General features: G+C 48.1%; 1 protein-coding gene across 1 annotated transcript; it reads right to left on the bottom strand.

Moving 5' to 3' along the window:
- Nucleotides 1-1,541: 1,541 nt before the first annotated feature.
- On the bottom strand, nucleotides 1,542-13,188 carry LOC132586736 (pinopsin-like). The gene is made up of 5 exons (XM_060258820.1): nucleotides 12,612-13,188; nucleotides 7,667-7,849; nucleotides 4,344-4,489; nucleotides 2,871-3,110; nucleotides 1,542-1,877 (listed from the first exon to the last, which is right to left on the bottom strand). The coding sequence occupies exons 1-5, from the start codon at nucleotides 12,958-12,960 to the stop codon at nucleotides 1,737-1,739; spliced, it is 1,059 nt and encodes a 352-aa protein (XP_060114803.1). The 5' UTR covers nucleotides 12,961-13,188; the 3' UTR covers nucleotides 1,542-1,736.
- Between the last annotated feature and the right edge of the window lie 2,535 nt (nucleotides 13,189-15,723).

The raw sequence follows: 15,723 nt of genomic DNA, 5'->3' as shown, positions 1-15,723 counted from the left end.
TGACAAAATGCATATTTAGCTAGTATTGGGGTTCTGCAATTGGGTAATCAATACATTGGGGTTGGACAGGAGAATAAGGATTAAGTTTCAGGTTTTTGCTCTTTGTGTAGTCTCTTTAGCCCAGGAGTGGCCAAACTTTTTTAACACAAGAGCCACATAGAATAAACATCAGATGTTCGAGAGCTGTAAGACATGCGCATCAGATGTTTGAGAGTTGCAAGACAGGAAGGAAGGGAGGGAGGAAAAAAGAAAAGAAGGAAGGAAGGAGGGAAGGGAGGGAGGGAGGAACGGAGGGAGGGAAGAAAAATGGAAGGGAGGAAAGGAGGGAGGGAGGGAGGAAAGGAGGGAGGAAGGAAGGGAGGGAGGAAAGGAGGGAAAGAGGAGGGAGGAAAGGAGGGAGGAAGGGAGGGAGGGAGGAGGGAAGAAAGGGAGAGAGGGAGGAAAGGAGGAGGGAAGGAAGGGAGGGAGGGAGGGAGGATGGGAGGGAGGGAGGGAGGAAGGAAAGGAGGGAGGGAGAAGGAAAGGAAGGGAGAAAGGAAGGAAAATAGATGGGGAAGGAGGAAAGGTTGAAAGAAAGCAACTTTAAATGTATTCTCCAAGTTGCTGGCTGGCTCAGCTGGGCTAAGTGATTTAGAGACAAATGCCTTCTTCAGGCTGGCCAATGGGGTGGTGGGGGCTTCAAGACTCAAGACTCACACACATTCACACAGTTTGGCCACTCCTGTTCTAGTCTGTCCTCAGATGAGATTAAGAAGTCTCAGGATAAACAGGCAGGGTAGAAAGCAGTTCGGCAGGATGCTAATTCCTGCATTGTTTTTGTTATTTTCAACTCCCAGTAAAATCCTCCCTTATTAGCAAGTAAAGTAAAGCTAATACATTTGCCTTGCTGCGGTTTTTATCTCTCCTGCATTTGCATATATACCAAAACCAAAGCCGTAGCTGCTGGTATGAATGAGGGAAATGACTGAGGGAGCCTTTTGAGAGGGGCAGGGATGGCTCAAAGGGACTTCTGCAACCCTCCAAACATGAACGTTATCTTATCTTAGGAAACAAAATGGTTCTGCAGGTTGTCAGCATGGTTCAGTTTGAAATGTCATTGTGGCAGGTGCTGCGGCAACAACAGAAAAGCTCTGCTTGCCAGGCCCCTCCCGTTATAAAACTACTGCAAAAAAAGAAGTGCGGAGGGAGATGGGCTAACCGATAAGCATACCAAGGCTAATATGTCTGAAGAAGACCATAGATTTATGCCCCGCCCTTCTCTCTGAATCAGAGTCTCAGAGTGGCTCACAATCTCCTTCCCTTCCTCTCCCCACAACAGACGCCCTGTGAGGTGGGTGGGGCTGAGAGGGCTCTCACAGCAGCTGCCATTTCAAGGACAACCTCTGCCAGAGCTATGGCTGACCCAAGGCCATTCCATTAGGTGCAAGTGGAGGAGTGGAGAATCAAACCCGGTCCTCCAAGATAAGAGTCCGCGCACTTAACCACTACACCAAACCGGTGTATTTGTAAAAGGACGAGCCACCAAAAAGCACAAGGGGAGGTTTGTTCCAGGGCTTCACTTGTTGGCTCATATGCGTTTAATGCAAGTAATACATTCAGATTCTCGTGCTGAACGCAGACCCTGCCTTGACCAGAGGTAGAAAGAATAGTACATCAGTCTTCAAATAAGGATGCATCCCAGCAGAAATCGTTAATTCTCGAGAACTGGAACCAGGCCCTGTCATCCAGCTACACGATTACGTAGAGGCCACCTTATTCCTCCTCCCTTCCGAGATCAAGGCAAGGCCCCCCCGGGCGGCGATCGCGGTGGGCGTCGTCTCCGGCATTGCCAGCGGGATGCGGCCACAGCTCACGGTGTTCAGGATACAGCTGCGGAACTGCATGCGGCAGAAAGAGACAGTGAGAGATCTGCTTCCCCTCCCTCCATTTAAATACCCTGCCGTGGTCTTTAAATGGGAGGGGAGGCAGCTTGGCTATGCTCACCACCACCTCTTTGCAAGGCGTAGAGGCGGCGAAAGCAGCTGAACTGCCTCCCTCCCCATTTAAAGACTCCACTGGCTGGGGGGGGGGCAGATCATAGATGTGGGGCTGCTGGCTTGCTCCCCGCACCCTGGGGAGTGCCCAATTTTGTGGCCCTCCCAGGTGGTGCCCAGGGCAAACGCCCCCTCTGCCCCCTTCTTTGCCCTGTTACCTCCCAGGGCTTACATGCATGCACACAGAGGAGAGTTTTCCCTTCCCTCCCGCAATTAGGAGATGTCGACAAGCATTTTTCTTTATTCCTCAGCTCACGGATAAATGCATACTAGTCCTTCCCCTTTAGGGTTGCCAATCCCCAGGTGGGGGCAGGGGATCCTCCGGTTTGGGAACCCTCTCCCTGCTTCAGGGTCATCAAAAAGCAGGATGGGGGAGGGAAATGGCTGCTGGGCACTCCATTATCCCTAGGGAGACCGATTCCCATACAGTATAATGGAAAATTTATCTGCAGGTATCTCGGGCTCTGGGGGAGGTGGAGGCACCAGATTTGCAGCATAGCATCCGACGACTCTCCACAAAAGACCCTCCAAGTTTCAAAAAGATTGGTCTAGGGGGTCCAGTTCTGTGAGCCCCAAAAGAGGGTGCCCTCATCCTTCATTATTTCCAAAGGAGGGAAGGCATTTCAAAGGCATGCAGTCCCTTTAAATGTGTAGGCCAGTACTCCCTTTGGAGGTCAGTTATGCTTGTGACAGCCTTGCTTCTGGCTCCACCCCCAATGTCTCCTGGCTCCAACCCCAAAGTCTCCTGGCTCCACCCCGAAAGTCCCCAGATATTTCTTGAATTGGACTTGGCAACCCTATATCCCCTTGCACGTTGCTAGTTCCCAAGGCTCTTACCTGTTTGTTCATGAAGACGTAAATGATGGGGTTGTACACCGTGGCTGTCTTGGAGAAATAGGACGGCAGAGAGGCGAGCGCCGGCTGGAGGGAGAGGTCTTTGGTGGTGGCGACCACCATGGCAAAAGTGGCATAGGGCAGCCAGCAGACGAGAAAGGCCATCACCATAGTGATGACCATCTGGGTCACCTCCCTCTCCGCACGCTGGGTGGTCTCCTGTTCTTTCTGCTGAGCCGCTACCTGCAGGAAGGAGGAGGGAAGCCGTGAAGGGACGCCTCGCTGGTCTGCAATGATGCCTATAAAAATGGCACAGAGGGAGGGAACGCTCGGCTAAGCAGTAATGTTCCCCTGTGATGAGCATCTTGGGATTTCGGAAAAGGTCAGGAGGGAGATCTAAAGTATTGAGTTAAAATCTCAGTGCTGGTTCTGAAAAGGAGAGAAGTTTGAAAGTCAGGCTTACGCTTCAAAGAATAGACTAAAGCAATTCACGGCTGCAGCAGCAGCATAATAATAATAATACCATAGATTTATACCCTGCCCTTCTCTCTGAAAAGAGCCCCATGGCGCAGAGTGGTAAAGCTGCAGTACTGCAGTCTGAGGTCCCTGCTCACGACCTGAGTTCGATGCCGGCGGAAGCTGGTTTCAGGTAGCTGGCTCAGGTTGACTCAGCCTTCCATGTAGTGTAGATCGGGGGTGGCCAACGGTAGCTCTTCAGATGTTTTTTGCCTGCAACTCCCACCAGCCCCAGCCATTGGCCATGCTGGCTGAGGCTGATGGGAGTTGTAGGCAAAAAACATCTGGAAAGCTACCGTTGGCCACCCCTGGTGTAGATGACTGGGGAAGGCGGGCAAACCACCCCGTAAAATCTGCCGTGAAAACGTGAAAGCAACGTCACCCCAGAGTCGGAAACGACTGGAGTTTGCACATGTTTCCTTTCCATATTAATCTTATGGCATGCTTCCGTTCTTTCTGGTGGTCCTAGACGTCTAAAATCCTAATGCATTGGTTATTGAATGTCCCATACTGTTGACCGTACTGACTCATTATGTGTAATCCACCTTGTCTCTGTGAGAAAGGCAAACTATAAATAATGTAAGTAACATACACAGAACTTTTTTTTGAGCAGGAACGCAGTTCCAGCTGGTTTGGAGTTAGAGGGTGTGGCCTGACACGCAAATGAATTCCTGCAGGACTTTTTCTACAGAAAAAGCTCTGCGCTAAACAATGGCGACATCGTGGAGGTGTGGCCTAATATGCAAATGAGTTCCTGCTGGGCTTTTTCTAGAAAAAAAGCCCTGCATACATAGATCCTCTCCAGGATCTCAGGCTGAGCAGGGTGCTTTGCAGTAGCTGCTAGCCGAGATGACAACCTACTGGTGATCCTGGGAATTCGACCTTTGTATCTGCATAGCATGTGCCCTGTAACCCAACCCACCCACACCCCTCACACACGCAGAGCACCGGGGTACTCACTGCTCGCAATGTCAGTAGCAGGTTGGCATAGGAGAAGAGAATCGTGCTGAGAGGCAGAGCAAAGCACATCACAAACAAGGCCATGATATAGCTGTTATTGTTGGTACCTCCCATGTACCAGTTGGGTCCGCAGGACGTTCCTAAGCCTGGGAATGAAGCAAGTGGGAAATTAATTCAAAGTCATCACAGAAGTTCAGGCGGGTCACTGTGTTAGTCTGAAGCAGCGTGCCGTGATCCCCGGGAAGCCTGTATTGAAGTAGCTACAGGGCCTACATTTCCCAGGATCCCTTCTGTCCCTCTGATTGGGTGGGCAGACGTTTTGGAGGGAAAACCTGCTCAGTGAAGAAAGGCCCAGCTAGAGAGGGAGGGCTGTTCTCTTTGGAAAGACTGAGCTGGAGAGAGGGCTGCAGCAGGAGAGTTCCCTCATCCAAAGAGTGGTGAGTCAGTTGGAATCAGGCTCATTAGGGCTTTTTATACCACCTTTACTGTTTTTTCTATGTTCATTGTTGCACTAAAAGTTTTACAACCCACTTGTTTCTTCTTGTACACTTATAATAAACATGTTGATGTTGTACTGCCTGGGGCCTCATGTCAGTCTGGTGTAGTGATTAAGTGCGCGGACTCTTATCTGAGAGAACCGGGTTTGATTCCCCACTCCTCCACTTGCACCTGCTGGAATGGCCTTGGGTCAGCCATAGCTCTGGCAGAGGTTGTCCTTGAAAGGGCAGCTGCTGTGAGAGCCTTCTCAACTGCATCCACCTCACAGGGTGTCTGTTGTGTGGGAGGAAAATAAAGAGGACTGCAGATTTATACCCCGCCCTTCTCCCTGAATCAGAGTGGCTTACAATCTCCTATATCTTGTGAGCCGTTCTGAGACTCTGAGATTCAGAGTGGAGGGCCGGATATAAATCCAATATCATCATCATCATCACCACCACCACCATCTTCTTCTTCTTCTGTCATGGTTAGAAGGTGTTTTATTAAGAATGGAGACAGGGGTCTGGTGGATGCTTGGGGCCGTTCCAAATGGACCCTTACCAGAGTCATGGCAGTGAGTAGAAGGCCTTCCATGGCCTCCTGTTTGTGACACAGCAGAACAAAGTTTGAGTCCAGTGGCACCTTTCAGACCAGCAAACTTTTATTCTGGGTATGAGCTTTCGTGTGCATGGAACTACACTGTCTTATATCCAGAATAAAACTTGATTGGCCTTGAAACTGCTATTGGATTGTTCTGCTGCTTCAGACCAACACTTCAGTGCGCGTGCTCGGGAAAGCTCATACCCAGAAAAAAAAATGTTGTTGGTCTTAAAGGTGCCACTGGACACAACTTTTGTCCATCAGAGAAATGAGGGCCTTCAGGAAGGGAATCTTTGTTGTGCTCTGATCAAATGAAGGGGAGAAAACAACCCAGATGGAAGAATTCCTTTTCTTAGAGACCGGCTTTCAAAATAATAGCTGGGAGTGATGATTGTGTCATTTGAGGTTAGCCTCCATCAGATTTTAAAGGTTGGATTTTAAAATGGAGGGGGACACCAAGAGAGACAACCCCCCCCCCACACGGTGTTTGTGTCGAAAACAAACAGCTCCCAGTCTGCTCCCACTGCTGTTTTTCTGAACGTTTTGTTCTAGAATCTTGACAGAGTTCCCTGGAACACTAACAGAGGCTAGCTCACAGCGGGCGGCGATTCACTAGAGCCTTTGGAAATCCCACAGAGTTGGTCAGCGCTCTGCAGCGTGGGACAAAAAGTGGATCAGAGACGAACTGACAGTTGCTACAGGAGACTTTTAGGCAGTGTGCTGGGGGCAGTGAGAGGTTAGCTCTCAACGTGGTTTCTGGGTAGGGTTGCCAGCAGTGTTCCCTCTAAGCTGAGTTAGCGAGAGCTAGCTCACAGATTTTTAGCCTCCAGCTCACACGTTTGTGTCTTAGCTCAGGCAAAATGGCCCCAGAAGAAAATAATTTATGCAGTAGCTCACAACTTTTAATGCCAGTAGCTCACAACTCTACAACTTTTAATGCCAGTAGCTCACAACTTTAATACCAGTAGTTCACAAAGTAAAATTTTTGCTCCCTAGACTCTGCAGCTTAGAGGGAACATTGGTTGCTAGGCCCAATTCAAGAAATATCTGGGGACTTTGGGGGTGGAGCCAGGAGAGTTTGGGGGTGGAGCCAAGATCAAGGCTGTGACAAGCATAATTGAACTCCAAGGGAGTTCTGGCCATCACATTTAAAGGGACGGCACACCTTTTCAATTCCTTCCTTCCATTGAAACGATGAAGGATAGGGGCACCTTCTTTTGGTGCTCACAGAATTGGACCCCCTGGTCCAATCTTTTTGAAACTTGGAGGGTGTTTTGGGAAGAGGCACCAGATACTATGCTGCAAATGTGGTGGACCTACCTCAAAAGCAGTCTCCCCCAGAGCCCCAGATAACCGCAGATCAATTCTCCATTATACCCTATGGGAATCCCTAGGGAACAATGGAGTGTGCAGCAGAGTTCCCTCCTCCCTCCCACTTTCTGATGACCCTGATGGTCCCTCCAAACCAGGGGATCCCCTCCCCCCACCTGGGGATTATGCAATACAAAACGCAACCTACAGGTTATAGCGACAAATAACCATGTAATAAACAGTACAATAAAGTCCCATCCAAAATCTCAGTCTCTTCTCATGATTCAAATCACAAAAAAGTAAGTCCATCTTGTTCTTGAAGCACTTGCAGCCCTGCTGCAGTAAAACCTGGTCACACAGGCGCTTGCAAACAGATGTCTTCATACAATGAGAAGAAATTCCATGTCACTGTATCCACTGTGATATCAGAATGCAGGGCTTTTTTTTTTTTGAGCAGGAACGCGCAGGAACGGCGTTCTGGCTGGCTTGGTGACAGGGGGTGTGGCCTAATATGCAAATGCTGGGCTTTTTCTACAAAAAGCCCGGTGCGAGACAACGGTGATGTCAGGGGGTGTGGTCTAATATTCAAATGAGTTCCCGTTGGGCTTTTTTCTACCAAAAAATGAATTTCAGAATGAAATTCCCTGGGACAGGTCATCGACTTCTGCCACACCCGTTTCAATTCCTTTATCAACAAGGGATGTTTCGCAGCTTCAAATGATACTCTATCAGCTCTCCAGGATCCTGAAGTTAATTGTTTAATCCACCTGGTTCAAATCAGAGTGTCATGAGAAGAGTGAGACAACCGCCTTATCCGCAGGGCTTATCCCTCCTAAAATTCCCTAATCCTTCCACTTGCAAAGACAGCACATCTCTCTCCATTTCGGTAATTGATGGGAACATAGATTTCATGAAAGCGTACTCAGCAGACTTACCTTCTGGGACGTAGCTGCTCCAGCCAAAGAGTGGGGGGACGGTCCAAACTAATGACCACACCCATGTGTAAAGGCAGCCAATCATTGCATGCCTTTGCTGGAACCGGAAATCTCCCACAGGTTTGCAGATCACCAGGTACCTCTCGAAGGCCAAGATGGCCAAGGACCAAAGGCCCACAATCCCTGAAAGAGGGACAGAAATAGTAGCAGGTCCAAATACAGGACCAAGCAAGTTCTCTTGGATTTCTTCCTCTGAAGAATGGAGGTAACAACTTTCTGGTCAAGAACTCTCACCACACAGTTTGGGGAGGGACGGTGGCTCAGTGGTAGAGCATCTGCTTGGTAAGCAGAAGGTCCCAGGTTCATTCCCCAGCATCTCCAGCTAAAAAGGGTCCAGGCAAATAGGCGTGAAAACCCTCAGCTTGAGATGCTGGAGAGCCGCTGCCAGTCTGAGTAGACAAGACTGACTTTGATGGACCGAGGGTCTGATCCAGTATAAGGCAGTTTCATATGTTCATATGTTCTTGAGTATCAGGGCAGATCCTGAAAATAACTTTACTGCACATCCCTTGGCAAATACACATATGGCACAAATAATATTGTGAGAGAGCTTGGGACATGATGAAACTAATCTAGCGCTAGCCAAATCTCTCTTTTAAATAACATTTGACATATTCGCCACTGGGTGCAGATACCCTTCCTCTGTAAACAGGACTTCAAGATCTTTACTTTTCCCGATCTCACTTTGAGAGGAGTGGGAATGGCAAAATGGCTGAGGGGTGTTTCATTTCCAAGGCATCTCAGCTGGGGAGGATTCAGCCCCCCTAACCAAAATATGATTGCAAAGCTTTCCATTCATAACATAGTATTACAATGCAAATTTCAGTAACAAATTCAGTGACAAATACCATCCAAAGCACACAGCTTCACTACTGTCCATAAGATGATATCAGGTTCTTTCCAAGCAATACAGTCCGACGATGCAAAACAGGTCTGTTCTCGTTTTGGATCCTTATGATCCTGCATCTGGCACCGTCTTATTAATTTTGAGTGCAGTAGTCTGATGGTGCCTTATTTCTTTACTAGACACTGTTTTCCAGGCTTTCTCTAATTTATTTCATTACTAGAATGCTACTGTTCTTTCTCCATCTTTCAGCATTTCATTGCGTTCAGTTTCTCTTCCACAAGCCCCGGATAGATAAGCCTATTAACACCTGTTTCACTGTGCTGACTGCAATTTAAAGACACATGACCTATTTCTTAATAAATGTATTACAATACAGTTACAATTCATTTCATTAACATTTATACAATAAAATCATTTTTATTCAATTTATTGGTTTAAAAATACAATCCTAATAATACATGATTCCCAGCTGTCTATGTAATATAGAAATTATAAAAAAAAACCAAGACAAAATCTTGGTTCAGACCCTAGGTTCCAATGGCTGGTATTTATATAGGCCAAACTGATATAGAGATACAGGCCAAATTGATATATAGGTACCAGTCATTGGCACCATCAGACTACAGCATTCAAAATGAATCAGACGGTCCCAGAGGAAGGATCATAAGGATCCGAAACGAGAACGGACCGGGAAACGAGAACGGACCGGTTTTGCATCGTCGGACTGTATTGTTTGGAAAGAACCTAATATCATCTTATGGACAGTAGTGAAGTTGTGTGCTTTGGATGGTATTTGTCACTGAAATTTGTTACTGAAATTTACATTGTAGTACTATGTTGTGAATGGAAAGTAATGCAATTATATTTTGATATTGTTTTGTAACACGGAGAGTATCTTTTCTGTCATTTCGGGACCTGGGGACTGGCAAGCCTAAGCCAGTCATCCAAGAGTTTATAGGGGTCTTCTTACAGGGCCTATGGTCAGCTCCAGGAGGACTGGTGGCTACATCAGGGTGTGTGACCTCATATGCAAAGGAGTTCCTGCTACAAAAAAAAAGCCCTGTGGGTTCTCTAGGGTTGCCAAATCCAATTTAAGAAATATCTGGGGACTTTGGGGGTGGAGACAGGAGACTTTGGGGGTGGAGACAGGAGACATTAGGGGTGGAGCCAAGATCAAGGCTGTGACAAGCATAATTGAACTCCAAAGGGCGTTCTGGCCATCACATTGAAAGGGACGGCACACCTTTTCAATGCCTTCCTTCCATAGGAAATAATGAAGGATAGGGGCACCTTCTTTTGGGGCTCATAGAATTAGACCCCCTGGTCCAATCTTTTTGAAACTTGGGGGGTGTTTCCAGGAGAGGCACCAGAAGCTATACTGAAAATTTGGTGCCTCTACCCCAAAAGACAGCCCCCCCCAAAGCCCCAGATACCCACGGATCAATTCTCCATGATTTTCTATGGGAATAAATCTCCATAGGGAATAATAGAGTTCCCAGCAGGCAGTTCCCTCCCCTTCCCCCGCTTTCTGACGACCCTGAAGCAGGGGGGGAGCCTCCAAACCGGGGGATCCCCTGCCCCCACCTGGGGATTGGCAACCCTAGGGTTCTCATTCATGGGGCTGGGGGCATTGAAACCCACTTCTCCGCCCCCTTGCTTGGGCCACTAAACAAACGCAGCCTTCTCCAGCTTAAAGCCCTTGTAGCCCCTGCTTAAACCCTTTGTGTTGTTTCAAAAGGATTTGGAGCCTTGGAGTTCCCTTTTGGGGACCCACTCACCCATTTGCAAATTTCTGGCTACGAGCACGCTTGTAGGAGCTAAGAAGAGCTCGTTCCTGTTTTACAGCACGCCGCTAAGGTTTCTAGGGAAATGTAAAAATGTGTCTGGGCTGTTTTCATTTCCCAAGCAGGCGTTCAGAGAAGGAATTCCTTTGTAAATCAGGTGTGCCAATATGTTACCGTTTTATTGGGTTTTTATTAGACATTTTGAACAACCGTTTTGAGGATTTGTACTGAGTGGCTTGTATTAAGGAACATAAAATGTTATGTATCTACAAAAGCAAGCCAGGAACCGCTCCTTCTAGCCTGCTTGTTCTTCCACGCTGTGCAGGATGGTGTACACGATGCTGCCCTCCTCCCTTTTACGCTCCCCGCAATCTTGTGCGGTAGGTCAGGATGCCATTTCCCCCAATCGGAAACAATCCTGGGGCTATTATTTGGCCCGTTGGAGAAACCTACATGAACCCCGTAGGTATGCGTGAAACCCTCAATGGGACAAATGAGATAGATAGATGATAGATAGATAGATAGATAGATAGATAGATAGATAGATAGATAGATAGATAGATAGATAGATAGATAGATAGATAGATAGATAGATAGATAATTTTATTTGTATCCCGCCCTCCCCGCCGGAGCAGGCTCAGGGCGGCTAACAGCATTATATAAAAACAAAGTTACATCCAACATTGGTGTGGGGTGGCATTGAACATATGAACATATGAAGCTGCCTTCTACTGAATCAGACCCTTGGTCCATCAAAGTCAGTATTGTCTTCTCAGACTGGCAGCGGCTCTCTAGGGTCTCAAGCTGAGGTTTTTCACACTTATTTGCCTGGACCCTTTTTTGGAGATGCCAGGGATTGAACCTGGGACCTTCTGCTTCCCAAGCAGATGCTCTGCCACTGAGCCACCGTCCCTCCCCGACAGACCTATACACAACTTGAGCACTGCCTAACGCGGTGTGGTACCTGCCGCCTCCAGCAGGTTTCCTGGTGTCTTGATAGGGTTGCTTATCCCCACTTGGGGGCAGGGGATCCCCTAGTCTGGAGGCCCTCCCCCCCACTTCAGGGTTATCAGAAAGCAGGGAGGTGGATGTCTGCTTAGCACTCCATTATACCCTGTGGGGAGCAGTCCTCATAGGGTATAATGGAGAATCATTCCATGGGTGTCTGAGGCTTGGTGTGTGTGTGTGTGTGTGTGCTGTGTTTTGAGGTAGAGGCACCACATTTTCAGCATAGTATATCTGGTGCCTCTCCTCAAAAAGCTCCCAAGTTTCAAAAAGGTTGGAGCGGGGGGTGGGTGGGTGGGTCCAGTTCTATGGGCCCCAAAATATGGTGACCCTATCCTCCATTATTTCCAATGGGAGGAAGGCATTTAAAAGGAACGGGGTCCCTTTAAATGTGATGGCCAGCACTCCCTTCAGAGTGCAATGGTGCTTGCCACACCCTTGCTCTTGGCTCCACCCCCAAAGTCCTCAGATATTTCCTGAGTTGGCCCAGGCAACCCTACCTGAGGACTATGTAAGGCCCTCAGCAGGGGGTTCAATTCTATGAGCCCCAAAAGAAGGTGCCCCATCGTCCATTATTTCCCATGAAAGGAGGGCATTTAAAAGGAGTGCAGTCCTTTTAAATGTGATGGCCAGAACTCCCTTTAGAGTACAATCATGCTTGTCACAACCTTGCTTCTGGATTCACCCCCAAGGTCTCCTGGTTCCACCCCCAAAGTCCCCAAGTATTTCCTGAGCTGGACCTGGCAACCCTAGGTGCCCCTGAGAACTTTAGAAAGTAGGCGGGTGCAGGTGGGGCTTTTGCCCAGCGTGAGTTCTGACTGGCCACCGGAGATATGATTGGCTGTTCAGATTTCAAAAACCGCCACACAGGGATGCTTACTAGGTGACTGAAGGTAAGCTGTGGCAGCCATTTTGAATCTGGCTTCACCCCCAGTGGCAGCCATTTTGTGTACAGCCATGCTGTATCAGACTGCCCAAGATGCCTGCAGCTCCAAAAGGTTAGGGACCCCTGCTGTAACATGTCATTGGGCCCCACATGGAGTTGGGAATTAAGCATGGGTCTCCCTAGTCTGAATCTTTGACTCTAACCACTGTGCTCCATTGCCTCTCATGTCAGCTCTGCCCCAGCAGCATTCTCACAAGCTGCCCTTCTTTCCTCAATCTTAACCCCCCCTCCCCATATGGAGATAACAATATTGATACCCATCCACCCACATGAAAGGGGTTTTTTTGTAATGATCAACTTTACCTGTTAAGGAGACCATGAACCCTTCGAACTGGCACACGGTCTTGCCGAACACAAAGAAGCCGACGGCGTTGTTGGCAAAGCTGATGGTGCTTCCAAAGAAGGTGACTAGGAGGTCCGCGGCGGCCAAGTTCACCAGAATGTAGTTCAAAGGGGAGCGGAGTTTCTTGAACCGGACAGAGACCACAATGACGAGCCCATTCACCAAGGATGCTGAGAACGTCACCACTCCCATGAGCACGGCCACGGAGGTGTAGATACTTCGTGAGGCCAGGTGAGGCCACTGTGGCCCATCGAAGGGGCCGAGGGTCCCATTCTTTAGGGAAGCCTGGGATGCATTGGCAGTTTGCATGTCAAAGGTATTGGCGGTCTCAACCGGTCAAGACCAAACCGGCAACCAACCTGGGAGAGTTGCAGGCCACCTTTATAAAACCATGGGTGTATCCGGAGCCCAAGGAACATCTTGGCTTTAAGACACTGTAAGCTTTCTTAAACCCTCCCAGGTCCCCATAATCAGCTATTCCCTTGAAAAGCAGGTGAAGCCAGGAGAATTCTGCTTACTGTCTTGATGAGCAAAAGCCATCCCCATTAAAATGAGTGGGACTTTATGGCAGCTTAAGGGGATGGGCTACTTAGTTAAAACACCTGAAAAGACAGGTGCCTGCAAAGAGGGGATTATCTGTGCCCGCCCCATGATTATCCCAAAGAGTCATTATTAGAAAATGCTGGTGAAGGTACCAAGGCAAGCCCCCTCTCCCCAATACTAGAAGAATGGTGTTTGTTTGTTTGTTTTTTCCATGTGTGATCCATTCCTGTGCAGCTTCTCTCGCTATAAAACGTGGAAGAGAAATAGAGAACCACTCTGGTCAAGCAGGCAAAACCTTCGACCCCTTAAACATAAGAACCTTTGAAGCATCTCACTGGATCAGAACAGGGCCCTCTAATCCAGCATCCCTTATCCAGGGCTTTTTCTGTAGCAGGAACTCCTTTGCATATTAGGCTATACACCCAGGGTGCCCTAGGCAGACTTGCTGCCTGGCGCTCTCCATGCCTCCCCTGTGGCACTGTGCTCCCCTCGCACCTTCTCCCCTCCCCGCTGCGCCTCCTCCCCCCTCCCCACCGGGCCGCCTCCTCCTCCTCCCCTTCCCCACCCCACATCGATTTCAATGCCGGAATCAGCTCTAGTACTGTGTTCTGGCTATCTATGTAGCCAATCCTCCAAGAGATTGCAGGGCTCTTAGTACAGGGCCTACTGTAAGCTCCAGGAGGAGTGGCTACACCAGGGGTGCGTGGCCTAATATGCAAAGGAGTTCCTGCTGCAAAGAAGAAGCCCTGGTAGCAAGGTTGTCAGCTCCCAATTGGGAAAGAATTGGAGATTTGATTTTGACGAGGGAGCCTTGGGTAGGCAGGGCTTGAGGAGGAGCAGGATAAAATGCTACAGACTCCACCCTCCAAAGCAGTCATCTTCTCCATAGGGGACTGGTCTCAATATTCTGGAGATCAGCTGTAATTCTGTGAGAACTCCCAGCCCCACCTGGAGGTTGGCAACTCATAGATCTTTTGGCACTGGAAAGATGAGCTCCCGCCCAGTAACATACACACAGCACCATAAAGCTTTGCCCCAGCTTCCAAACAAGTCTTCAAAGGCAGCTCCATGCAGAGCACATTACGGCAATCCAGGAGCGGAATTCCTAGCAGGAGCTCCTTTGCATATTAGGCCACTCACCCCTGATGTAGCCAATCCTCCAAGAGCTTACAAAAAGCCTTGTAAGCTCTTGGAGGATTGGCTACATGCAGGGTATGTGGCCTAATAGGCAAAGCAGCTCCTGCTAGAATTCCACCCCTGCAGTAATCTAACTTGGATGGTTCCCAAAGTATGTTTATATGTGTGTGGCCCAATCATGTTTCTCGAGGAGGTATCAAAGCTGGTACCCCACACAGACTAAAGGACAAAGGACAAAATGTAACACTTCTGTCTGTAGATACAAATGGAAGATTTCTTCCCCAGTTGTGAACCTGGTCTTTACAGGAGGAAGAGAAAGCAACCCTGCCAGAAAAACGTTGAAGCTGTAATCCCTGACTGATTCCAGTTGACATCTCCCCATTTTCCGGGATTGAGCCCAGTTTGCTGGCTCTCTTTCAGCCCAACGCCTCTCTGTTCAGGCAATTAAGCCCCGGAGCTCAACTGCAGTGGCTATAAGCCCTCCTGCGACTGAATCCGGACGTGTGTGTTTAATTATTTTAAAAAAGCAGCCAAAGCTAGTGGCTCTTGCTACACCTCCTACATGGGAATTTCCATGATTTCATTCAATTTACAACTTCCAAGACACAATTTTGATTTTTTTTCTCCCTTTCTTTTTTATTATTTGAGATTCTATTTATAAAGATTAAACAAATCTGACAAAAAAGATACACATAATACTGGAATACAAAATTTTCCTCTCCATGTGTGTAGGGGATGCAGCTCACGACGGTTTTTTCCCGCAGCCGTCACATTGTAGCAAAACATCGGTATCAAACATTTAACAAGTCTTTTTTGTTTTTGTTGTTTTGCATGACAACCACCAACTTGCATGCAATCTTTTAAGGTATATTTATATATTGTATAATATGTACATACAGTTCCAGTAAAAAAAGGCTTTGATACAAAACAAAAGAATTCCACGCGGGGCATGTCTTAATGGTAGTCGGAAAAACCAGTGGAACGGCAAAATATGTGCTTTGACGGAGAGTAGTGTTAACTTATCTTCAAGGACAAGGCATGGGTCCTGGCCTTTCTGTGGGTACCTTTACATGTTGTTCTCTACATGGGGATAATCCATTGCACAGGGGAAACTGTGCATGCTCTTACTGTTGCACGTGTAGTACAAGAATCTATTTTGTTGCAAGGGGGTTTTCTGCATTCTCATTTCCCTCGCTTGTAAGTTCTTGTTTCTTTGGGGTGGGTGAGTTCCATATACTCTGTCTGGGGCAGTGATGCTCTGTATTCTTGGTGCTTTGGGTGGGGGGGGGCAGCAACAGTGGGAGGGCTTCTAGTGTCCTGGTTCCACTGATGGATCTCCTGATGGCGCCTGGGTTTTTTGGCCACTGTGTGATGTAGAGTGTTGGACTAGAT

The sequence above is a fragment of the Heteronotia binoei genome, chromosome 18, assembly GCF_032191835.1.
Source record: "Heteronotia binoei isolate CCM8104 ecotype False Entrance Well chromosome 18, APGP_CSIRO_Hbin_v1, whole genome shotgun sequence".
Lineage (NCBI taxonomy): Eukaryota > Metazoa > Chordata > Lepidosauria > Squamata > Gekkonidae > Heteronotia > Heteronotia binoei.
Note: the sequence above shows the minus strand (reverse complement) of the source record. Positions and strands in the feature narration are given on the sequence as shown.

What these genes read in the sequence shown, in the direction of transcription:
- LOC132586736 (XM_060258820.1), bottom strand. Translation starts at nt 12,960, where the DNA reads ATGCAAACTGCCAATGCATCCCAGGCTTCCCTAAAGAATGGGACCCTC. An exon ending in GTTCATGGTCTCCTTAACAG is followed by an intron (nt 7,850 to 12,611) that starts GTAAAGTTGATC and finishes TCCCTCTTTCAG; the next exon opens with GGATTGTGGGCCTTTGGTCC. An exon ending in ACGTCTTCATGAACAAACAG is followed by an intron (nt 1,878 to 2,870) that starts GTAAGAGCCTTG and finishes TGCCGCATGCAG; the next exon opens with TTCCGCAGCTGTATCCTGAA.